The sequence below is a fragment of the Amborella trichopoda genome, chromosome 1, assembly GCF_054954075.1.
Source record: "Amborella trichopoda isolate Santa Cruz 75 chromosome 1, AtrichopodaSantaCruz75HAP2 v2.0, whole genome shotgun sequence".
NCBI lineage: Eukaryota > Viridiplantae > Streptophyta > Magnoliopsida > Amborellales > Amborellaceae > Amborella > Amborella trichopoda.
This window is the reverse complement of record NC_142336.1, coordinates 56,979,554-57,005,813: the sequence shown is the minus strand read 5'-3', so window position 1 is coordinate 57,005,813 and position 26,260 is coordinate 56,979,554. Positions and strand designations below refer to the sequence as shown.

General features: G+C 34.8%; 2 protein-coding genes across 5 annotated transcripts; one reads left to right on the top strand and one right to left on the bottom strand.

The window, feature by feature from the left end:
* Positions 1–10,620: 10,620 nt before the first annotated feature.
* LOC18440769 (Pentatricopeptide repeat (PPR) superfamily protein) lies at positions 10,621–14,314 on the top strand. The gene is made up of 2 exons (XM_006850907.4): positions 10,621–11,121; positions 12,942–14,314. Exons 1-2 carry the CDS (start codon positions 10,834–10,836, stop codon positions 14,091–14,093), a joined length of 1,440 nt encoding a protein of 479 aa, XP_006850970.2. The 5' UTR covers positions 10,621–10,833; the 3' UTR covers positions 14,094–14,314.
* Positions 14,315–15,506: 1,192 nt separating this feature from the next.
* On the bottom strand, positions 15,507–24,662 carry LOC18440770 (U-box domain-containing protein 35). 4 transcript variants are annotated; one of them, XM_011627549.3, is made up of 10 exons: positions 24,149–24,662; positions 23,648–23,769; positions 22,465–22,586; positions 21,590–21,792; positions 21,399–21,450; positions 20,383–20,710; positions 20,187–20,288; positions 18,346–18,774; positions 17,027–17,779; positions 15,507–15,944 (listed from the first exon to the last, which is right to left on the bottom strand). In XM_011627549.3, exons 1-10 carry the CDS (start codon positions 24,360–24,362, stop codon positions 15,846–15,848), a joined length of 2,424 nt encoding a protein of 807 aa, XP_011625851.2. In that variant the 5' UTR covers positions 24,363–24,662; the 3' UTR covers positions 15,507–15,845. The 4 variants fall into 4 exon arrangements, with proteins under 4 accessions (XP_011625851.2, XP_020526839.1, XP_020526838.1 ...); XM_020671180.2 differs by having other exon boundaries at positions 21,399–21,447; XM_020671179.2 differs by having other exon boundaries at positions 21,590–21,789.
* Positions 24,663–26,260: the final 1,598 nt, after the last annotated feature.

Here is a 26,260-nt window from a genome sequence, read left to right as displayed (position 1 = left end):
CTATTTTCCCATCCTAAACTCAAAAAGCACCATAGTTCCTATCATATCAATTAAATATAGAAAAGTTTATATAAAGGCCAGGCCCAAAACAATCAAATTAAGTTGCACTTAAAAAATTCATTAAAAGAGGTTTGTTTGATGCCCAAAAATTCTCAAATCGATCATCTCGACCTCAAGATGACATGAGAAAAAATAGATTTCAAGTCTTGAAAATAGTGCATCTTGTAATGCATTTTCTAGACCGTCAAATTTCAAAATTTTCAAGTGTTCATTGATTTTCTCGATCTACACTATTTTTGAAGCTTTAAACTTTATGATTAGAGATAAAATAAGTTCCAAGCCATCACAAAGTTTTTCTGTACGGAAACAACATCTTTCGATACTATTTGAAGGTCGCCTTACTATGATTGTTTAGGGCCTCTGCCTTGTACAAACCACACCCATTAAATATTGATAGATGAAAATTTGTTAGATGGAGAACTTTTAATTTTCCCTTGGTATTTTTTTAATATCAACTTGTCACCTAAACATTGTATGTGGTACATTATTATATGATATATTTCTATTTCGAGAACCATTCTCCCACTAAGTCACCTCATGAGACATTAGTATTTTATTTTCTAACGCCTATATCTTGCGATTGTTAAGTTTGCATGAAATTTTAGTATTTTCTGACATCAATATTTAAACAAATAGGGCAGCATGAGAAATTTTAATCTGGTATTTTGTACACCAATATCTCACTAAATTATCTATAAGATATTGATAATTTTGAAAAACAATGTCGCTAAAGTTATTTAGAGTAAAATACTGGTATTTAAGAATGGTGAGGTTTTGTATAGAATTCATATATCCCAACTAAGTGGTTTGCCCAATAACTCCTTTACTTAGATAGAGGGGCAAAATTGAAAATTGCCGATCCATCAATTTTTGCACCCCCATGATGGGTAGTCCATATGTTTAGCTTAATGAGTTTTCTCAAAGGTGGAAAAAAGGGAATTCACAGGTACAGGTTAATGGGTCTCTGAAAGTAGAACGAGAGAATTATAAAGTCTTAAATGGTGAGACAAAATTGGAAAAAGTTTTAACATTGACCTATTTGAATGCAGTCCCTTTCCAAAGATCCATCTTAGAGATGATGTAGGATCTGAAATATATTTTAAATTACTCTAAATTCATTTTTGCTTTAGATATATGATTTTGCAGCTCAAAGGTTAATGTAAATCTGATGATCGAAGTGTTAAAATGATGGTAAATAGAGTTTAAAGTAGTATTACTAAGGTAAAAAAAGTTGGACTCGTGAACTTCGAGATTATCGACTTGTAAAATTTTTAGTCCAAATTCCATATCTAAGATGGACTTATGAAAAATACCGAATTGAAATAAGTATGTGTGTGTGAGCGCATATGCACGTGGGAAGCTCAAATTAAAATACGCCTATTTTATAGTAGGTGGCGACCGTACTTAGAGACATTATTTCTTCAAATAAGGTTACAACTTTTAGGGTTTATTTGGATACCTAGAAATATAAATATATTACTGAACCATTACTACGTAATGCATTACTTGCAAATGAATTGTTATTGTTTGGTTAGTATTTAGATACAACTTGGGAAATACATGGCTACTGTTTGGCTAGTAGTTCCTATAAACTATCATTTTTTTTCTATTTTTTTCACAAAATTCTATTGAAATGCGGAATTAAAGTCATCATCATATCATTCCAAAAAAATCTTCTAATAATAATATCATCACCATTTCAAAAAGATTTTCCAATAATAACTTGTACCAATCTAAAGTCATCATCACACAATTTCTTACTTATTTTGCATGCCTTTGGCACTTACATGGAATCACATGTCTTCTAACATAATTAGACTTTGGTTCATGATAAGTCATTGGAATAATATGACTGGAATAACGTGTTTTTATTGTGATAAGCCTTATCTTTATTTATTTTCTATAGAAATCTTTCAAATGTCCATCTATATAATTTTAAATAATCAATAAATTTGTGATACCTTAAAAATCTTTATGGTACAAGTTAAAAATTGGGAAGGAGTTTGATTAGTATACTAGAAGGTTTGGTAATTTCAGTCGAAAATTTTGAGGTATTGGAGGAAACTGAAGAGGTATCTTATTTCAATTCAGCTTTTACTAATATCTTATGATAATTATGTTGGGTAAAACATTTTATTATAATTGGGTTGTGTCATTTCTTAGGTTGGGTGAAATTTTTTATTGCAATTATTATACTATGTAATTTCTCATTGATTAGATATACTAAAGAGAATGGATATGCTATGGACTGAGGGATAATAGAAAAATGATAGATGAGAGAGTTAGAGGGCGTGTGAGAAAGGGGTTTAAAGATAGAGGGGCTCAAGAAAAAAGAAAAAGCACAAATGAGAAAGAAGGGGTTAACGAGAAAAAAAGCACCTCATTCAAAGTAGTTATTAGGATTCGAGAGAGGGAACGAGCTATAGAAGGAGAAAGCACTTATGCAAACCGAGTAGACTGGTTGATATTTTATTAAGCTGGGATAGAAGGAGAGAGCACTTATGCAAACCGAGTAGACTGGTTGATATTTTATTAAGCTGGGATAGGGGAGAGAGAGGCATGCGATAAATATTACCCATGACGAGCGTAATAGATTTTTCACCTTTCATGGCGGATAATGTATTTCATGTTTTTTTAGGAAAATCGCAGTTAATCTCTTTTTATTTTCTTACTATAAAGTGTACCCAAACAGTAGAAATGTCATATTTTCTCATAATTAGTTATGATGTAATAGATTTCTAGGTATCCAAATAGCCACTTATAAGTAAGGTTCATATAAGATAACAACCTTACTTGTAAGGTTCATATAAGATAACAACCTTGTAGAAGTTACGGTTTTGATGCTTTAGGCCGATTTAGTTAGATACAGTGGATTTGAAGCATCTTTTAAAACAATATTAACAAATCATCTGTTTTTTTAAGATAGTCTCAAATATTCACCATGTAAATAACATGAATGGGGTATACAACAATATTACTTTTATAAGTAATATTGCAACTATATAAATATATATTTTTATATAAAACTTTATTGCGTGCATGCGCGTCCGCACATAACATTTTAGCTTAAGTTTCATAATTTATTATGAATAGAAAGGTTAGAAAAAGTTTCCTGGAAAACATTTAACATTGTGTTTAAAAATTTGGAGATTAAATGTAAAAGAAGTTACATTTACTGCATAAAATAAAGGGAAATTTTTTTTACAGAACTCTAATTTCTCATCTTATTTCATGGTAGACCCTCCTTCCATTTTTATTTCAAACGGCATGAAAAAATCTTTAAGGATTTCACTGTACACCATCATATCTTATCTCTCATTTATTCACTTTTGACCCTAAAATTAGCCCCAACAAATATATTTATACCATTACAACCCAAAAACATTCAAAAACATTTTTAACCCAAAAAACTTTTTTAACCACCCCATTATATCTCCCACCCTATTATATCTTTTAACCGAAAAACATTTCAAAAATATTTTTTTATTATATTTTTGGCCTTTTCAGCCTTTCAATGCCACGTTGAGGGCTCACTATCTCTCTCATATTGGGTTGAAATGGTATAAAAAAGTTTGTCGTAGTTACTTTTTATGGTCAAAAGTGAAAAAATGAGGGAGATAAGAGATGATGATGAAATCTTTAAGGATTTTTTTATGCCGCTTGAAAAAAAAAAATGGAAAGAGGGTCTATCATGAAATAAGATGGAAAATTAGGGTTCTGAACGAAATTTTCCCTAAAATAAATGCAAAAAATTTACATTTACATTTACTACATTTAACGTTGTGTTTAAAAGTTGGTCAAGGTACTATCGCCTGCACCACGTCCAAAATCGATATCATACCAATGAACTATAAAAAAAACAAAATTATGAACTATGAACCATTAATGAGAGATAGAGAGAGTATATGTACCCTTTTTTTAGGGGGAAATATAATTTAAGAGGTTGAAATCCCTTATAAAATTATTAAGGGTTCAAATAGTCCCAATTAATATTTAGGGGTTGATTTTTTGTTTTCATATAGTTTGGTATTTCATCGAACAAAATTTAAAAATTCTAAATTGCTTCTATTATAGATTGGGATTACTGAACAATCAATGCATTACAATATTTAAACTTGCCAAGAGGCTCCAACTAAATGGCACAAATGCTCATACTTATTTGTGATTAAATAAGCAAAGCATTGTTCTAGGTTTAGCAATGATGAACAATTAGGAGTATTTATGTCATTTGACACATGTAAGGGCATTTTGATGCCAAATAACAAAAATATCTCTAGTTGTTCCTCATTGTTACCATGACCAATGTATTTGTAACTTTGAACAAATATGCGTATTTTTGTTATTCGTTTGGAGCCTAGGGTCAAATTACTAAAATACTTTTGGTTGTTGTTCGGTCGTGAGGCTTTTCAATTATAGACAATGACACTTTTAAAAAAATTTTTTTTTTTTTGAGGAGATACTTAAGTGAAATACAAAAAAAAAAAACAAAAAATGCCCTCAAATGTTAATTTGTGTTTATATGTTCTCTCTAATTTTGTAAAGAATTTCAACCTATTAAATAATATTTTCCCTCGATTTTTGAAAAACTTTCTTAAACAAAACAATCACAAGTTAACATTAATAAAATAAAAAGATGCTTAACAAAAAGTGTTCTGCATTGTTGAACAACTTATGAACCCATCGGTTATTTCACAGGATTATAGCACATTTCAATGAAGCCATCTCAGAGTCAGCATCCACATATATCCATTCATCTCAAAAAAAAATATATCCTCTGAGGGGGCATATCATATATATCCATTCATGTCAAAAAAAAAATTATATCCTCTGAGGGGCATATCATACGTTCATTCATTCTAATAACTCTCTATCTAGTGGTATTTTCAGGACCCTATTTTGGGATGTAACCTTCTTATAATATCCAAGTAGTTCGCTCTTGATAAAAATAATATCCAAGGTTGAACACAATGTCCAATTTTAGCGCGGCCGGATTTTAACAAAACTAAATCCTTTTTTTTTTTTTTTTTTAAAGCATCATCATTAGAGTTTTTTACAACTATTTGAGCTTAATTATACAAACTTAATCCGACATTGTACTCCATCTAGAGCCATATCTTCATTGAGGCCATGTGTTACCATATATTTTCTTACACTTCCAACTATGTCTTTTTTGACCTATTTTTTTATTTCATTAAAAATACTAATCAAAGTTTTATATCCAAAAAGTTTTTTATTGAGGAAGTATATGATATGCTCCAAGAGGAATACACTATATGGCTTTTGCCTTTCGGTAACACATAGGCCCAAACTGTCACTTTTCTTTACTTCCTACGGTTTTCTTTGAGAAATGATTTATGGGGGAGGGGGTGCTACCACTATGACCTCAAGCCCTAATCTGTGGAGTTTTAACATATGCTTTTATGCTGTTTTCAGACAGTAGAATTAACACCACTATCATATTTTCATGCAACAACTAAGATACTCAGCCATGCCTACACCTGCAAGAAGAAAATACAATATAGATTTTATTTAAAAATAGGATAAAAGAGTATGTTATTGAAAGGGAAAAAGTTTATATAAAGTTAAAAATTTATTAGTAGAAGTAAAATTGCAGTATTCTACACTTTCCATTAATGTTGCAATATTCTATACTTTCTATTTTAGTTAGATAGTATAAATTTGATGCATCTTTTAGGACAACATCAATTGCCATATTGTGTAAACTGCACCCCAGTGTTTTAAATTTCAAAAGCGTAGCGATGATCATTCACTAACAAATTTGTGTGGAGTCGTTGGAACGATGATCTGAATCGGGTTAGTCCAGATCAGTGATGCAAAAAACTATTAAAAGTAAATAAAATAAAATAAAAACAAAAATAATTATAAGGGTCGGGATTTAAGGGGACCTAAAAAACACTAAACAAGCTTTAAAAATGGAATTTTTTTTTGGTGTTTTTGTTTTAAGTTTCACCATAGACTTTCATGCAATTAAAGCCACTGTCATATTAATGGCCGAGGTTTTCATAACATTTTTTTTTGTTATAATATAAGGGTATGTGTAGAATTTCGTTTTGTGAAAAGCATTACTAGGAAAATATCCGTATGGTACTCAAGCTTCCAACCGTCCATTTTTTAATGGAGGGCTAAGATTGCTCCAATCACAATGTCACGTCTTTACACTATTTTGTTTTTAATTTTTTTTATATAAACTATTTTGACACCAAAATTTGGACAGCCATTCCTCTATTAAACTTGCACCAATGAACATTGAAAGTTTTCCCAAATCTCATAATATTGTTGCTTGAAATACTAAAATTTCCGATATATAATCTTTTGAAGTGCAGCATTTAGGATCTTGAAGATGGATTGAGGATCCAAAACTCCACATGTATGTTATCTCGACCACTGCAATCATGAACCCCAAAAAAAAAAAAAAAAAAAAAAAAAAAAGCTGCACATGTATGTTATCTTTAGAGTTGGTCCATCTTATTATACTTTTTGGAATGGACTGTTCAGTTTTAATTCTCTCTGCGATCATTGTTATATACTCTAAATTCATATCTTTGAGGCTGAAGTGGTATTCAGTGATTTAGAATATGTTTCACGTCTTAAAACCCATGAATAATAGGGTGGATGCATGACTTAGAGGACTTACCAAAAACTTTTTTTTGTCTTCAAAACGCGATTGATGTAGACCTCAGGCTTGTTTAAATGACAATTAACTTGATATAGAATAGATTATGTTATCTAAAATTAATAAATATTGGATAATGTTATGGGAAAATTACATAAATCTCTTCAAAATCAACTATTCATTCAATTTACCCCCACCTAAACTTTCCTCACTACTTTTTTTTAAAACCCATACATCCTAACAAATACCCCCCACCTAAAAAAAAAAAAAAATCTAAGACAATACTACCCCTCCCTTACCCACAAACTTATTTTTACTCTCGCGCTCTCTCTTTTCACTGGCACTCTCTCTCTCTTCACGATTTACCCACCTATTTTTACCCACCTATTTTTACTTTCTCTCTCTCTTCACTGGCACTCACTCTATCTTCATGATTTACCTGCTGTAACCAGTCTGACCTTCGTATATTGCGGTCCGGTGATTAGGAAGGGCAATCCGGCATTTTCATGGGGCACTCCGGTGTTTTGAGGGGCAGCTCCGGTGTTTTGAGGGGCAGCTCAACGGTTAGGATGCCAGTCTGGAGTTCGTATACTGCGGTCTGGCGACTAGGAAGGGCAATCCAGCATTTTCATGGGGTATTTCGGCATTTCATCTCATTGGAACTGCCCGGGTCCAGCATTCTGAGGGGCAATCCGGCGGTTAGAGAGGCTAGTCCGGCATTCTGAAGGGCAGTCCGGCGACTAGGAAGGGCAATCCAGCATTTTCATGGGGCATTTCGGCATTTCATCTCATTGGAATTGCCCGGGTCCGGCATTCTGAGGGGCAATCCGGCGGTTAGAGAGGCTAGTCCGGCATTCTGAGGGGCAGTCCGGCGGTTAGGGAGGCTAGTCCGGCATTCGTTTATTACGGTCGAGGGATTTTTTTTGTTGGACGGACGGTTCCACGTTAAACAAATTCGATCAGATAATTTCATTTTATTGGACTAGAAAATGACTTTTTTAAAATACGGAAGGGTATCTTTGTTAAAAAAAAATTCACTTTTTGTATTGGGGAGTATTTGCTAGGAAACATAGTTTTTGAAAAAAAGTTGTTAGAAAAGCTTAGGTAGGGGGTATGCTGAATGAATAGTTATATTTTGGGGGAGGGGGTTGGTTATGCAATTTTCCCTAATATTATTGTCTTAGTTGTTTGGACATATGTTTTATTATATAATAATATTATTTAATTATTAATTTTTTTTTGACAATTTCTAATTATTTTTAGCTATTTCATGCTAAAATCATTTGATTGCAGCAAATCACTTTAAATAAAATAAAAACAACTGTTTAAAAAGGGCATGATTTCATGCAACGGTTGTATCAGACTATAATGCAACTACACTTCTCGAAAACCATGTTTTTGGCATTTTTATAGCCCTAAAGTTTGTGCACATAATTTCTTCATCCTCATAATTAATCTTAAAAAAAAAAAAAAAACTCAATTTGCACCCTAGATATGGTCAAAATGAGTACCCTCCAACAATAAATCTCGACCGTCCATTTGGTGAATTTCAAGATTTAGGCCTTGATAAATTCAAAATCACTTTTTTTCTTTTTTAACATTGTTAATCTAATGATGATAACACTATATAAAAATTTTGAAAATAAAAAAAATTCTTCTGAGGCCTATATCCAACCATCAACTGAAATGGACGGCTATGTTAATTAGGTTAGAAAAACACTTTCTAGGTTTCTTTCAAAATTTTATTTCTTGCAATTGTTCTTTATTATGAAAAGAGTATACACCTAAAAAATTATGTCAAACAAATGTCTTTGACAAGATTTTTTAATGTGATTTTATTATATTATGATACAACCGCTTGCATGAAATCATTGCCCTTTTAAAAAAGAAAAAAGTTTACATAAGGTTGCAACCTTAAAATGTAGAATTATGAATGCACCTCAAAAATCCACCGAAAAAGGTTGTTTTAATGTTGAAAAACCCTCTAATCGATCACATCGACATCGAGATGTATGAATAATAATAATAAAAAAAGATTTGAGTCCCATAAATATTGTATCTTGCAACACATCATCTATACCATTCATTGCCAAGATTTTAGTATATTTATAGATCTACTTGATTTTAACCTTTTTTAGACTTTCAAATTTAGTAATTAGAGATGAAAGTAGATTTTAAGATAATCCTAATAATTTTTTACACCAAAATTACATGTTATGATAAAATTTGGAGGTGCACCTTATTTGGATTGTTTAAGGTTGCAGCCTTATAGAAATATCACCCTTTTAAAAAAGATCAACTTATATGTAATATGAGTAATGATCCTATGAGACCCTCCCACACCATGTGTGTAGGATCCCAAAGGATCACCATTAAATTTGGTACAAATCTCTAGGAAAGTTATCACATGGGTGTAGGACTTTTTTAAGAGATCTGTGCCAAATTTAATGGCGATCCTTTAAGGTCCTACACACATGGGTATAGGAGGGTCTCATACGATCATTACTCATGTAATATATCCTATAAGTTTATCTCATAAAACTTTACCAAGATTAATTTTCATTATCAAGATTACTATATTGTTGTCATGAATACGGCAAGGAGATGATGTTGTCATAAACAAACCAATGCATCCAACTAAATTCCAATCAGATGAAAGTGAACATGATCATGTTGTAGCCATGGAGTTCAACTCTCTAAGTACTAGAAAAATAATGTCCCATGATAGAGACTGACCAATTTTGAAGAACAAGATGTAAGTGTTAGAATACTCTAATTTGAAATGTTTTATTTGGAGAATAATCATAAAGTAACTCTTAGGTGGTTTTCAAAATTTCATATTGAAAATAATCCTCTTAAGAATGCCTTTTGATCAACGGATTAGATACATAATAGTGTTCCATTGGGAACATATTACATGCAATACCTAAAAATACTTCTAACTTGGGCTTTACCCGACAGAGCAAACAGGTAGTATGGTCCCGCAAGATCAACGAATCATTTGGAATTTTTTATTGTTGTTATTAGAGTTTTAAGACCCCAAATTTTTGATCCGACTCGCCGATTCGAATGTGAAGTACTTGGGGATGCTACCCGTTTCCGTGACGGTATGGGTTATGTGATGGTATGGTTCATGCCAGTTTGCCCTTAAAACCCCTTATATATATATATATATAAAAGTTTGTCTATTGTTTTCTTTTGTTGCTTCAACTCCCATCCCATGTGCCCCTATTTTTATTTTAATTTTATTTTATTTATTCTAAATATTTTTTTTGGATCACTAAATTAGACCGATCCAAATAATTGATCCAACAAACTGATGATCCGACATGAATTTGAGGGTGAAAGGTCCTTCCCACCGCATTGTGTTCAAAAAAAAAAACGTCTGATGTAAATCAATGGACCTAAGAGCCTGCTGGCCCACCAATGTCCATCTTTAATATGGACTTTGTCTAAAAGTGCACCAGATATTATTATATAAGGACGGTTCACAAAAAATCCAATAAAATATATTTTAGAGTTTAAAATTTATTTATTTTTACATAATCATGATCGCCTTGGTTTTGATTATAAATCCCTAAAATTATAGATAAAAAATTATCTTTAAGATTGATTTTAGAAGGGGCTTGTATGTGTACAATGAATTAGCTGACTCACAGAAACCCCGCATTTAAAAAACCCGCTTCTGCCTAGTCATGGAAGGAAAACTATTTCATGCGGCGGCAGGGATTGCATTTCTACATTTATTGTCTCTGAGGTATAAAGTATCTATCTTAAACATACATGCAAAGGTCTATCTAAAAATAATTGAAATTAATTATTTAAATAATTTTTAATAAAATTATTATTTTTAAATTTCAAATTTTATTTATTTTTTCACTTTCATGATCCATGTTAGAGATAATATGTACTTAAAAATTAGGTAAAAAAATCCATCTCAAAATTACGCTTTTAAGAGATGACTCGTATATGCAGAAACCGTGTCCCCCATAGAAACCCCATGTTGAAAAACACTGCTTGTTATAACTGCAGAGCCCGTCTTATCCGATACCTCAAAATCCAAAGAGAATATATGGTATTTCCCACCTCTTTGATTTTCGCGCCCTAAAAAACGCTCAGTTTTAAATTTTTAGTGGAAAATGGCGATTTTTCCTTTAAATTTCTCCCTAAAAATCCTTAATGCACCCCAAATTGCTTGCAATACGGCATCCAGTGCATTCACACACGGCAAAAACCGTATAAATACGCATATTTCAACACCAGTATCATCGATTCCACACAGAGGAGGCAAAGTAGCTCGCTCTCAAAAAAACCAGGGTTTTTCCAATGAAGAAGCAAACGGGGCCTTAAAATACGAGCAGGCGAAACCTATGCGTTTGTTGTTCGAGTCTTTGCAGAGTCATGGGAGAGTGAATGAAGCTTTCGAGGTAAATTGCTACTTGAGGTTGAGCATAATCACAATTGGTGTATTTTAGACGGTTGATATATGATCCATGTATCATATGCTCCATTCATGTACAGTTTTTGTTGCGTGTATCTCGATTGAGTGTATCTAAGTATCTTTAATGGCGGGAATACGAATTTATTGAGTTTCTGTATATCGATTGCTTTTCTTTAAATTGTTTAGAGATTCTGTGTTGGAATTAGAATTTGTGTAGATTTATACTAACCATATGGTACTAAGAACTCCTTCCTAAAGGCTAACCTTACTTTTAAAGAGATTAAAACTTTCACATTTATTTATTTATTTATTGAATAATTTGATGGGAATTTAAGTATAGCCTTTAATTCTCCCCCCCTCTTTTTTTGATAGGTAAATAATGTTTGCACCTGTTGAGATAATCTTGATGCATTTCTAGCCTTGTGTTTTGAGTCTTAAAATGCCCTTCAGTTTGTAATGGTTTGACTCAATTTCAAATATATAAAAATTGGGTTTCATTAGTTCACCCCTAATAGTTGGGAAAAGGCTCTAATGATGATGACGATGAGTTCACGTCATCATTGAATCCTACGTTTCTGGAAATAATTTGGTACACAATTCAAGCTTCCTAGCATGCAGTATCACCATCACTCTTCACTTGTAACCTTAAGCACCCATTTATGTTAGGGGGTTTAATTCTCTAAAACCGTGTTGCTATGTTCCACTTGTATTGGCGTACCAACAAGTCTATATTTTATGGCATTGTGATGCTTTCTTTTACACACCAATTGATGAATAATAGGTTTAATTTCCTCAGGTAAAATTTAGTAATACTCTGTGTCATTCATCATGTCTTCACTTATCTTCAAAAATTGCATCACATTCCCTTTTATTGAAATTTTGAACCCTTATAATCATCATGTGAACCAGCTTTCAACTTTTATCAATTTGTAGATTTGTGAGTACTTCTAAGAGTTTGACCTCTCAACTAGACCCTAGGCTATCTTGATCCAATCAGATAGTAGTTCATTATTTCATTTTTATTTGATTGTGATTATTTGGGATTTCGTCATCTCATGTTTCCGGTGATTTTTTGAAAAATCAAAGTCTGGTTCTTTCTATCCATAAATTTGACCTTAGCCTCCTGTTCTTCCTACTACGATCCTATAAAATGCATTCTTGAATTTCGTGGTAGTTCTATTCATCAGGGGATTAAGTGATGGGGAAGAGGATGATACTTGCTGTGCCGGGATATTTGAAGTAGGAATGAGGTCCTCATCATGTAGCTATGGAGCTTCTACTACACATATTTGCATATGTATGCGAGCCAAACATGCATATACCCTTGCAAATTTGTGTTTATGTGTGTGCATGCATCTTTCTATGGCTCTATGCATTCCTATGCCTATTGTGGTTTTTTTGTGACCCTTACACCATTTAATTCAGCAACCCATCAATCCCAATCTTTCTTTATTTCTTTTTCTATTTTCTGTTGGTAGTAGTCCCATACAATATTAGAATTGAAGTGCACAAAGATTAAGAGTTCAATGTTTTAAACACAAGATTGAAGTGTTTAATGAATCAAATTCTTGCACTGCATGTGGGTGGCGAGATTTTTGCATCTATATGATAAGTTTTATGTAAATTTCACATGAGCCTATTTATATCCAATGAGTGTGCAAGTTAATCTATGGAGAAACATTATATCTTTTAACCTTTTTGGTTCCCTTATAAGATTTGTTTCTCGCGAGAAAAAAAGATTTTTTTTAATTGTTTCCTGGATCACTTGTTCTACTTGTTTATGTAATTCTTTCACAATGAAACCAGATATTCCAGTGGTTGATTCAGAGGAATGGTGAAAACTTCACAAAAGAAGATTACGCACCACTGATCCGATTTTTGGGGGAAAATCAAATGCCCCATGTAGTTCAGCGACTTTTCACTGAGATAGAATCCCAAAACTTTCGTACTGGTTGTACCACTTTATCAGCTTTAATGATATGTTGTGCAGAGAATGGCCTTTTTTCACTTTCTAATGCAATTTGGACTGAAATCATCAATAGTTCGTTTGAATTAGATATTGGGGTCGTGTCAGAATTAATGCATGCTTATGGAAAAGCAAACCTCTATGATGAAGTCTATAGGATGTTGAATGAAGCCATCTCCAGAGAGTTCAACTTGTGCCCTGAGATATACACTGTGGCAATCTCTTGCTTTGGCAAGGGAGCGCAGCTTGAGCTCATGGAAGCAACGATAAAAGAAATGGTGTCAAGAGGTTTCAAAGTTGATTCTAACACTGGCAATGCTTTTATAATTTATTATAGTAGTTTTGGTTCTTTGGCAGAGATGGAAATTGCATATGGGCGCCTAAAATGTTCTAGGATCCTTATAGAGAGAGAAGCAATTCGTGCTATGGCTTCTGCATATATCCGAGAAAGGAAATTTTTTAAAATGGGTGAGTTTTTAAGGGATGTTGGTCTTGGGAGGAGAAACTCCGGCAATCTCCTTTGGAATCTTCTTTTGCTCTCATATGCAGCTAACTTTAAGATGAAGAGTTTGCAGAGGACATTTCTAGGAATGCTGGAGGCTGGATTTTCTCCAGATATTACCACATTCAATATTAGAACGCTGGCTTTCTCAAGGATGTGCATGTTTTGGGATCTCCATCTTAGTATTGAACACATGAGGCACATGAATGTTATCCCAGATCTTGTGACGTATGGTTGTATTGTGGATGCTTATGTGGAAAGAAGATTTGGTAGGAACTTGGGCTTTGGTCTAAAGTGCATGAATTTAGATAGTTCCCCATTGATTTTGACTGATCCGATAGTATATGAAGTGTTTGGAAAAGGGGATTTCCATTCAAGTTCAGAGGCTCTTCTAGAGCTCAAGTGGAAAAAGGAATGGACTTACTCAAAGCTAGTTGCATTCTATCTCAAGAAACGATATAGGAGCAACCAAATTTTTTGGAATTATTAAAAGTTCATATGCAATTTTTGACTATGCAGCTTACAGAAGATATAGGTATAACTTAACCAATTCTCTTTATGATGTTAGACATTAATTACCTTCCTTTCAAGGTGTGTATGAAATTGTTCATAAATTGTTTTGGTTTGCCGTTTATGTGCATTGTCCATTTACAATGTATTTCCTGTCATTTTATTTGTACACAATAATATCATCTGTTTATTCTTAGATCATTTTTCTTGCAAGGCTGCACCATCCAAAGGAAGGAAGATTGTGTATGCTCCATGCATGTTTTCTTCTTTCTCAGCCTTTGAGGAATTGGACATGTACCAAACAAAACTGAAATTTGGAAGCTTGCTATTAGATTCATCTGAGGCACAAATTTATAGAAATATTTCTCTGGCTAGCTACAAAACAATTTGATGAGGGATTTTGCATATTTTTTAAAGAAGTATGTTTTTATAATGGCATGATATAGTTCAAATCCTTATATGCATCTTAAGATTGAGATGGGAATTCAATGCAACATTTATTCTTCCCTTTCTCAATAAGGTCAATTATTTAGCCGCAACCATTTGATGAGTTTCTTAAATCATTGCAATGGATATCATATGACCCTGATTATTGGAAAATTTGATCTATTTGAAAAGTTATGAAAATCCTCATCCTTCCACTCAATTCTTCCAATGAGTTATGACCTGCTTTTGATGTGTATGAATAAGCGACAGTAACGTATTCAGTATGAAAATGATCAATCTAAAATCAATCTCTATTTCTCTCACTCACTAAATGCTCTTATTTGTTGTTTGGAATCCACACACAAAAAGACAATTGAAAATTTTAAAGTGGATCGAAGTTTGTTGCAAGGAAAATGCCTGAAGTGCCCATATCTCACCCCAAGAAGATGAATTACTCACAATTCACCTATGTGGACATTATAGACAATTTCATGGTGTGGGATATGGATTATAGACAATTTCCCATTGGTGGTGGTTGTTGAAATATCTTATGCTGAAAGGCATACTAATTTGCTGGCTGATAGAGATCAGATGGCATGTTCTCAATGGTTAACTTGGGACGGAAGCATGTTCTTAGCCACCATGAGTTCCTGTACTCATCTTCCTCTGTCGGTTATTCCCATTGAACGAATTTTTCAGTTATTAGTTATCAAAGGAAGAAAAATCATATGTTAGAATGATAAAATATCACTCTTATGGGAGGTGTTCTAGTGGCATCGGAAGTTACATTGGAACTTCAAACTGTAAGTTGCATTAAAGAAAAGAAAGGGAACTAGTGTGATAAATTGTCAGCTTTCTGGAAGTATGTTTTTAGTATCAATATTTACATCGGAAATTTTGTGGCTATGGACTTTCTTTATCATTATTTTTTGCTAATTATGAAGGGTTTTCCTATAAAGAAAATGAATTTGTTATAGATGAAAGCTCTTTTCTGCTTTTCCATTGGCATACACGTCTTATTGTGTTTAGTACAAAGCAAGAAAAGCCTTATTAAACGTAAACGTAAAAATTAAAAGAAATGAAGAGCAAAAGAGCTGTTCCTTGAGCTGGCCAAGCAGCATGTTGTAGGTGTTGAAAGCCAAGGAATCTTTAGCTCCTTTCTTCAACTCTTTCGTTTGGCATGAACGGGAAAAATCTGCCGAGAACCTCAAACATGAGGTTTTTTCTCTTTATTCTCTTTTTTACACAGTATAAATCTATCATGAAGTAAAGAAGCCCCAGTATTTGGCTCTGGTTTCTGACTTAATCAGCTATGGAATGTCCTCCTCCCAGTCGAAAAAACTCCACTTGAGTGTCTACTTGCTCCACCATCCTCATGTAGAAAATTTGGATCACTCATCACTTCCTGCAAAAGTTCACATACAATTTATTAGATTTTAATTGGCTGGTGCCCTTTTATTGTGCTTTCCATGCGCTTGTATTCAGGTTCATGAGAGAGAGAGCAGGCCGGTGTTCTTTTGTTCTGCTGCCCATGTGCATGTATTCAAGGTTCATGTGAGAGAGAGAGAGAGAGGAAGCAGGCTGGTGCCCTTTTGTTGTGCTGCCCATGTGCTCGTATTTGAGGAGAGAGAGAGAGAGAGAAAGAGAGAGAACAGCATGAAAGAGTTACTTTAAATGCTTCATGTTTCCAAAAATTCTTTGCTCTTTCCATGGTGCCCTATGACATGAGCTGTGGATAGAGAAGAAGACAGTAGCATATATTTAAGGAAAGGATCATCAAACAGGGAGTGGTACGAAGCAGAGGCATGGAGAGAACTTCAAAATAACTAATAGCTGTTGAGGACCTTCTGATTTGCTTACATCAAAATCATGCACAGGATACTGGCTTCGAGGGCTAGATTCCCAAAAATTTGCGAAACTAATGTATGACTAAGATGGGACGAGGCCTTGATTTGAAATGATAGCCATTATTCTTGCTGGCACATCGCTAATTTTGGCCCTTAAGAGTTGGGAATGACTGTCTCCATTTAACATAATTTTGAGCAGTGTCTCCATGTATAAGACAGTGAAAGATAGGTTGGAGAAAGAAATATTGAAAGTAAAGGGGTTAATGTGACTGGATGGAAACATCAAGGATACAAAATCACTAAGAAAACAATTGAGTCCTTTTATGTGTTGATGTCTCCCTTCATGTATACATGCATCTTTTGGTCGAAGTATATATATGCATGACTGTGTGTTAGCTGAGTATATAGGGTATTATCCTATATAGCCCAATTGACTATGAAATGAAATTATGGACGATCATAGAGAAAGATTGGGATCCTCCAGCTGTCATCTCATGTCCTGGTGCGCTCCACTCTCTCTCCGTCATCATCCATCATGTAATTCGATGTAGATGACACCAATGGACTATCGTTCTCCATTACCCATTTGATTACTTTATACTTTCCAATTATGCATGAATTGTAAAAATTCTTATGATACCTGCATAATGTAGGGGCGGCTGTGATGGGGGGAGGCATGGTTGCTTCTGCCTGTAAATGGCGAGCTTTCATCAGCCAATGCTCTTAGCCTGTTGAGTTCAGGCAATATGACCTTCGTAAGATCAGGCCGGTCCTTTCGTCTAAGCTCCGAGCACTTTAGTGCAAGTTGGGCAAAGGAAAGGGCCTCCTCTTCAGGCCAGTCTGGCACCGTTGGGTCAAGCATATCCTTAAATGTGTCCTTCTCAATTGCCCTCTCAATGTAATGGGTCAATCCCATAGGTGGCTTAGCACTTATCATCTGCAAAAGCATAATGCCCAGGGAGTATATATCCGACTTAATACCAAGCATACCTGTTTGTTGGTACTCAGGATCAATGTAGCAAAACGTCCCCGCTGTAGAGGTCATTCTATATTGTGTGACAGTATTGGCAACATTCTGGGGTACAAGGCGGGCTAAGCCGACATCACTTATCTTGCTAACGTAGTTGTGATCAAGGAGTATATTACCCGGTTTGAGGTCTCTATGGACGAGGGGTTCGGGCTTGGTTTGATGGAGGAAGAGGAGAGCGGTGCCTATCTCAGCGGCTATGCGAAAGCGTTGTTGCCATGTAAGGGAAGGGGAATTGCCTCTTCGAAAGAGGCAGTCCTCGAGGCTTCCATTAGCCATGTACTCGTAGACCAGGCACCCATACTCTGGGCAAGCACCGAGAAGAAGGACCATGTTGGGGTGCCTTATGCAGCTGAGGACTTCGACCTGCAAAAATCCCAATGGTCATCTAGTGTTTAAATGATAGTGGTCTGTTGTACCAGTAGTGATTCTCTATATGAGTAGTGGTTGTAGTTGTAGTATCCTGAAAGCCATTTCTTAGAGATGAGGGTTTTAGGTATAGCTGCATTTTTTCCTTGGATTGATTTTCTCATTTAGCTATGATGCTCGAGTAACTGGTGCATTATATCATTTTTAGACAAGCAGTAGTTGTAACAAACGACAATCGCATTGTAATGATAACAGTGGTAATAGTCATACTAGTTATTGTTATTGCAATGAAAGCTATAATAGTAGCAGCAATAGTACTAATAATAAATGGCGGTGTTGTTTACAGTTCTGATGGTGGTGGTAGTGATTGTTGTTCCTCACACACATGCATGTGTATACATCTATATATATTTGTGTTTGTGTAAGTGTGAATTAAAATTCCATGTAAATGCATGCTTGTCTTATATATACTAGTGTGTGCATGTGTATGTGTGCACTGGATTTGTTCGTATGTATGAGAGAGAGAGAGAGAGAGAGAGAGTTTTCGCATGTTTTTGACCTACCTCTTGCTGAAACTGCATCCGCCCTTGTGCCGCATCAGGGCGCAGTACCTTGATGGCCACTGATGTGTGCTCAAGGTAACATTTGTATACCGGACCGTATCCACCCTCACCAATCTTACGGTCTTCTGCAAAAAAATCAGTGGCAGTCTCTATCTCCTCTATTGTGTACTTCCGATACCTAACATCTGTATGAGCCAACGCATCCAAAGCCTTCTTCTTCTCCTCTGTCTCCTTTTGGGCCTTGAGCTCAGCATTTCTTCTCTTTTGTGATTCAAGCTCAGCAATCCTTTGGGCTGCCTCAGCTGCTTCCATGGCTGCCTTGCACTTAGCTTTCTCCTTCTCGGCGACAGCTCGGGCAGCTTCCTCGGCCAGCATTGCTTCCTCTAGCCTATGTTCTTCCTCCATCTTCCATAGATGAAGCTCTCTTGCCTGTCATTACACAATCACTTAGTTGCAACTATCAAATGAAAAACTGTGGGTCGTAATTCAGTTTAGATAATATTCCATTCGGATTATATGATAAAGATTTGCAAAGAGAAAACTGTTGTATCATCTAATTTGAGTAGGATGATATTTAATTGCAATTATATTGGAAAGAAAACATGTTGATTTTGATCGGTTTAGACTAATATACAATTGCTTATGTATTGTAAGATTTAAAAGTCGTCGAAATCAGAAATTCGGCTAACTTTAGCTTTATTCTTTTAAATAATCTCTAAGATTTTATTGATTTCAGATAGTTGCAGTATGTAGTAATTTGTTGTGAGATTTCCTGAACTTGATTTGCAAAGGTACGTACTTTGTAGATCTGGCCGTAATTGAGTTTTTCGTCTTCGGCGCATGCATGCTATCTTGGAAACCTGTCTTCTTGGATTTCAAATTACTTTCTATATTTATGAAAAAGGTGGTTTTGAATTTTAGCAGTATGAGGTTGCAATTTTCATTTGAATGCATAGAATGAATGTCGCAGACCGGTTTCTGCGTCTCCCACTGCCTTCTGCTTTTCTGAATTCGTGTTTCTAGTGTCCAAAGTTCAAAGTCACCGTATTCAATTTGGTCAAGCATGCTATGGATAGGGCAGAGAATGGGTCGGATCGGGACCGAATTTGGATCCGAAAAGTACATGGGATCCAGATCCATATCTAGACCTGATTGGATCCAGAATATTCCGATCTAGATCCGAATCCAAAAGGTACACATGGAATCTGGATCCGGATCCAGATCCAAACCCAATTGGATCAAAAAATAATAATTTATATTTTATTTAATATATATAAAATAAATAAAATAATATATAGCAAAAAAATACTATATAACATATTTGTTAATATTATATAATAATTTATAATATGTTAATAATTAGGTCAGATCCGGATTGGTTCCGCCTGTACACGGATCCTATCCAGATTACTATTTGAATCCAAATTTTTGATTCGGATCTGATCCGTCGGATCCATACCCGAATTTGGATAGGGTCCAAAATTCAGCTTTCGGTTCCAAACCGGGTAAATTCTCTGCCCTAGTTATGGAATCACTGATCTTGATTAATTAGCATTTAGCATCTTTATGATTGTTGTTGTCGAGGTCAATCAACGAGCTGAAATTTCTTTTGAAAGAAAGATAACAAGAAAAACTGTTCTGGAAGTTATAGAGCTAGTGTTTGGTCTTAACCAGATAGTCGCATGATTCGACCTGAAAAGCAACAGTGTTTCAATTATACATCAATAAGCAGTATTTCTCTGATGCCAGTCAGTACTGTGACCATTGTTGACATATAAAAGACCAACAGAAGCGCTTAGTGTTTTAACTTGGTCCTACTGCTAAAAAATTAGATGTTTCACCTTATTCTTGGCATTGAGTGCTTCTTTGCATGCTGAACTGTACATGTCCATAGTCTGCTTCAGCTCTAGCCTCAGTCTCTTCATTTCAGCTTCCACATCTTCCTATAACACAATATATAAATCTTCTATCTTTAAAGCCAACTTCCAAACCATAGAAGTCCCGATTGAATACTTGGAAAAATGCATCTCAGTTTACCATTGTTTGCGATGACCATGACGTCCTACTTTCCATCTCTTGAGAAACTGTGGAGAATTCAGGTGCAGTGGAGGCTGAATCAATGGACTTGTGGTCCCCTGAGTGTATGGATTCAAAGCTATGATTATGGTTGAAGTCCTCCTCAATGCTATGGGCTCCACTTGAAAGCCTGGGGGGTCTTGATGATTCAAAGTGTTCATAGAGCGAAGCTGGGTAAAAACGATCAGCGCTCTTCTTTCCATGGCTCACGTAGGATATATCGCTCTCTGGCATTGTATTCTCACTTAACCTTGGATTTGAACCTCTCCCTCCCCTTGCAAATGGTGACCTGATTCTCACAAAAAGTAACTGGTCAATTACACAACCTAGGTTGGGCAGTTTGGTCATTTGTTACTATATGTCAGAGACGTGTATTTGAGAGGTATGTCTCCGTAAGCAACACCCTGTACGGAGCATTGTTAACTTGGAGATACTAAAGAAATGGGATACAATAGAGTGTTACATTTCGTACACAAAGTTGTGAACACCCCAAGCCATCGGATGTGAAATTGGATGGCTGGGGTGTGTCATTTCTCCGCTCAGAGTCTAGGAAAAGTTTTCTCGGACTTTGAGCCCTGTCATGGTAGGGCCCCAATTCCTCGATTTCGCATTTAATAGTTGGAAGTGATGTGACTTTTTCATTACATAGGTAAATAGTCTTATTGTATATTTTCCCTACAAAATATTGTCCCTCGTATACAATTCCATGGCACCGCACCCTAATATTGAAATTTGCATAAGAAATGTCGACCCTCAGCATAAACTCCTTTTGTGGCCCTAGCAAATTACCAAAATGGCCTTGCTAACAAAGGTTTACTTGAACAACTTCTGTTGTTTTTTGTCAAATTTGGTGGAGTTCAACTTTGTTGGGAGTGTCTAACCTTAAAAGTTATATCCAAGGCTAATATGTAAAATTCTAAAAAACTCAATTTGCAGCTGATTTTCCAAAAAATCGAAATGTCAACTGGATCGCTTACATGATAGGGTCACTGTGGTCTCCAAGTCGTTTTTGTTCATGTCCTGCACCTACTGAGAATAAAAGAAAAAAAAGTTGAAAGTATTGGACAAAAACTATAACTCAAAGATCAATTATGTACAACCTGGGAATAAAACTAGAAAGTAAATTGAAGTCTCTAAAGAATTACAATGAATAAAATGAAAAGAGAACCTTTAATTGGATGAATCGGAGAAGGTATATTTGATGCAGTGATGGGGTGATTGCGGGGAGACGAGTTGCGGAGCGGTGGGGGTGGAGCCGGACGGACGGCAGAACGAACGGATGCCAGCTTCCCTTTGGAGATTACGTAAACAGTGCAAAAATCCGGGGTGCCCTTGGAAATGCTTGTTGGTATGTCATGACTCTTGAATCTTCTGCATGGAAAAGCACTCATATTGCATTTTTTTTTTTTTGACAAATACTCATATTGCATTTCTACAATGTTTTGAGTTGATTGCTTTCTTTTAATTTCCTTTCTAGCTCTTTTGTTGTGTTTCTCTTGTTGGGTTGGGTTCTCTCTCTCACACTCTCTTTAGTGGGGAGTGAGGGTGCTTTATGCCTTGATAATAGAGCTTCTGCATGACCGTTTTCTCTTTGTTTTGGTTATGATATGTCTATATGCATGCATGTTGTAAGAGAGAGAGAGAGGGACGCAGGAAAAAAATTCAAAGGAAGAGATAAGTTAGGAGAGCTTAAGTTTGGTGCTTGATTTGTTTATCTTTTACTAATTTGGAAGGTAAAAAGAGAGAAAGTAGGGATGGTACATGAGATAGAAAAAAATAGGAAGGAGGGATTGAGAGAGAAATTAGGGAAACGAGATTGGAAGGAAGATAGGGAAAGTACAGTCTTTTGAGAGAGAGATTTTATTTAATTTAGGATTCATTTTGTAGTTTTTTTTTTTTTTTTTTTGAAGTGTGTTTAAAGAAAAGAGGTCAGAAAATGATAAGAGCGAGTTGAATAAAGTTCCTAAATTCTCAGTACCTGATATCTCACAGCAAAAGTATACTCTATGCTTACCAAATGTAGAGAGAGAAAAAGAGAGAGACCTGAGAAATGAGCTTCGGGTGGAGGCCCCAAGAACCAGATTATCAATGGATTCCAAGGCGACATAGTCAATAATTGCCTTGGTTACATCTGAGTCCTCCAATATCGCATCCTTGCAGTGCACCTTGAACGCCACATGAAATCATACCATGAATTACTGGAATTTCCTCATATGACTACCCCCAACTTGGATTAATTATCTTCTAAAGTAAAGTAACTCTCACTTCTCAATGAAAATTGTTAATGACCCATATGGTGATTATGACAACGGCTCAGACAATCCGATCGACTTGATAGTGATGGAGCGATAGTGGAGATGCCTTGGGACCACGATGACTAGATGGATCATACTGGATAACTTATTGCTAATAATGTTATTTTTATGATGACTTATTTTATAGAGCAATTAAAATTTAATTTTATAAAATATATATCAAGTTCAGACAATTTTGAGGCATAAATGGAATGAGTCGGTGATGAGTGGCACCAGCACGATGAAGAGGAAACATCTTTCATTTTGGTATCAGGTTGTATTTTAATTGTTGTATGTTCTATTTTAGACTATGTTTTTATAAGGATAATTGTTTCATGACCGTATTTGTACAATATGCGGTCCCAAGGTATAAAGCATCCATCGTAAAGATGGATGCAAATACGTGATCCATCTAAAAACAAGTCCAAATGTTTTCTTAATAGAAGTATTATTTTTAGTTTTTAAATTTTATTATTTTTTCATATTCATTACATGCCCTAAAAAATTAAGTTTAAAAATCCATCTGAAAAATATATTTTTAAGAGGTGACCCATTTCTACATTTACTCATAGAAACCGTATATGATTGTAAGATTTTTTTTTTGTTTTAGACTTTTAGTGATGTGAATTGAATGGTCAACAAAGACAAGGAAACGGCGTCTCAATATTTACTAATACTTATAAAATAATGATAGTATATAATGCACAATCTCTACTTTTTGGAAAACTAAAAAAAAAAAATTTATGGATTTTTAGTGATTTTTTGAATGTTTTTTTAGACCAGCTAATTCGATTGATTCTCTAATATAAATCACCAATCTATCAATCCGACCCAATTATTTTGGGCAGCCGATCTGAGTCACTGATCCCTTACCTTAAACATTTGACTATCATAAACGGTTATAGATAAGTGAAGAGATTGAAAGTACTAACATCTTTTCGAGTACAAAAGCAACGAAAAGGCATAAGTAATTCTCTGATTTGCGCCTCCATCTGCTCCCGAAACGCGCTTGCAACTTCTTCGCTGACCTCAGATATGGAAACATGGTTGCCCACTGCAAACAAAATAGATTTTTTACTTACCCAAGAAAAAAGAAAAAAGAAAAAAAGCATTCCCAAATAGTTCAAATGAATGTGGTACATTTTCATGGATAAAAATTCTGAAAAAATATAGCCATTGGATTAGTACGCAAAAATTCTCCGGAGAAACCTTTGAAGGCCAAATGGAGTAAATGTATTTTGTGGGAAAATAATGGATCAAACCGGTGTTTTAGTTACTGATTAAAATTGTGACACGAATTGGAGGATCACTTGAAGGGTATGTTGGTCATTTAGAAAATAATTTCTTTGAAAAACATACGAACAAGCCATTGATTTAGAGAGAGAAGAAAGGAAGTGGTTTAGAGAGAGAGAGAGAGAGAAGAAGAAAGGCACTTGGTGTAGGCACTGTTTGGATCTTGTTCTTGACATGAATGAGAGTGATGGTTTGGCCCTTTGTGACCAAGTGATCGACTGCCCACTTCAGAGCATATTGGCTCCCTTTGTCCTTGTCAATTGCCACAGCCACATGCTCATGCTCATGCTCATGCTCATTCTCATGATGATGAGCACCTTCTTTCTTCTCTAAACCACCTCTGTGATTCCACATCTCGCTCTACAACAAATATATTATTTTTCTCTCCTATTGTTTTATCTCCTGCAAAACTTTCTCTCTCTAAATTTCTCATGCAAATATCCGAGAGAACCCCATTCCATTCTCTCACTTCTGTTAAATCATAGAGAAACTCTTGCTATGCTCCTCTCTCTTTCCTCATTGCTTAGGGAAGCAAGGGCATAAAACCCCCCCCTTCTCTCTCTCTCTTCAAATCCTTGGGGTAAAAAAGAAGGTGCTTTCTGCTCCTCCCTTTTCTTTTCAGAGAAAAAGTCCTCACCCTCCCCTCTTTCTCTCTATTGCTTAACTCTTTTTTGCTCTCCTCTTTTGTAACCTTTCTCTCTCATCTCACCAAAACATGTGGCTGTCACCCCTTCTCTCTCTCTATAACTAGTGGTCAGTCCTTGAGAATAGGGGTGGGGTCCCTAAGAATCAATTTTCTCTCTCAAACTATATGTGGTGAGCTCCTTATCAATTTCTCTCTCTATAATTAGGAGAGAGAGAGAGAACCCGGCCCATTCCGTACGCGCACTTCCCCTCCCTGTTTTGTACTTGGTCAATTGGGCTCGCGAATTTGGGATCCTAACGGTTGAATAAGGATCTTAACCGTTGAAAAGCTGATAGCAATCCTCGCATTTCTCTCGAGGACACTGCGATTCTTATCAATTATCAATGTGGAAACGATAAATATGAGAGAGAGTGTAACTGTGTTTTTTAGAGAGAGAAAATAGCATAACATTTCTTAAGTTAAGAGAGAAACATGATTGATTTTTAGCGAGAGTAGGATAACCTTTCTTAAGTTAATAGTAGGATAACATTTCGAAGTAATTGATATGGAGAAGAAATTTAATATAGGTTTCTCATTTTAGGGGAAGAGAGATAAAGATAAAGAGAGAGAACATTCGGGTAATTATTAGGGAAAGAGAGAATTTAGAGAAGAAAATTTAATAATATAAATGTTTGTTACAAGGAGGGCTTTCTACTTCTTTTAATTATTTTCATTTTTGCAGTAATTATTTGACATTGTTTTTTTAACAAAGGGAGGAATATAGAAAGCTTTCCGTTCTACTTTGAGGAAGCTTTCTATGTTTCCTCTACAACATAAAAGTTCTATCCTTCCCTTATCCAACCATCCATTTTTGAATGGAGGGTTAAGATTGTCCCAATCACAATGTTACGTCTTTACACTGTTTTATTTTTAATTGTTTTTCTATAAATTGTTTTGACACCAAATTTAGGATGTCCATTCTTTTATTAAACTCGCACTAACGAAAAATATAAAAATAAATATTTTCAATAAAATAAAATGACCAAAATACCTCTGAAAGTTTCAAGGGGTATTTTGATCATTATTTTTTATCAAAAAATTATTGTTAATATTTTTTATAGGTGCGCCCCAATGAGAAGATGGTATGTACCAAATTTCATATTCAAAAAAATTATATTAAAAAAAAAAACTAAAAATAAAATACTTTAAGATATCAGATCTAAGATCAAACAGTGAGTAGCTCTCTTGATAAAATATGGATGGCTGGATGATAGGGGGAGGATAGAACTTCTATGTTGTATGGAGAACATAGAGATCTTTCCCTTTACTTTACAGTGACATTATATGTACTCTCATTAGAGCATCTCTCATTCCCAATGGTAAAGACCGTGTACATATACATCCTATGGAGATTCAAGTGGATTAAGAGGCAAGATCGCTACCTTGTTTTTCATAATTTCATCTCCATGCATATTTATTGCAATGACAATTTTTCTTTTTCTTTTTTTTATGTTGAATTTTTTGTATTTTTTCTTGAAATTTAAATAGATTTTTTATTTTATTATTTTGAATGTTAATCGATGTATTTTTTTTTATAGTTAGTTTTTTTTTATGGTATCCAATAGGT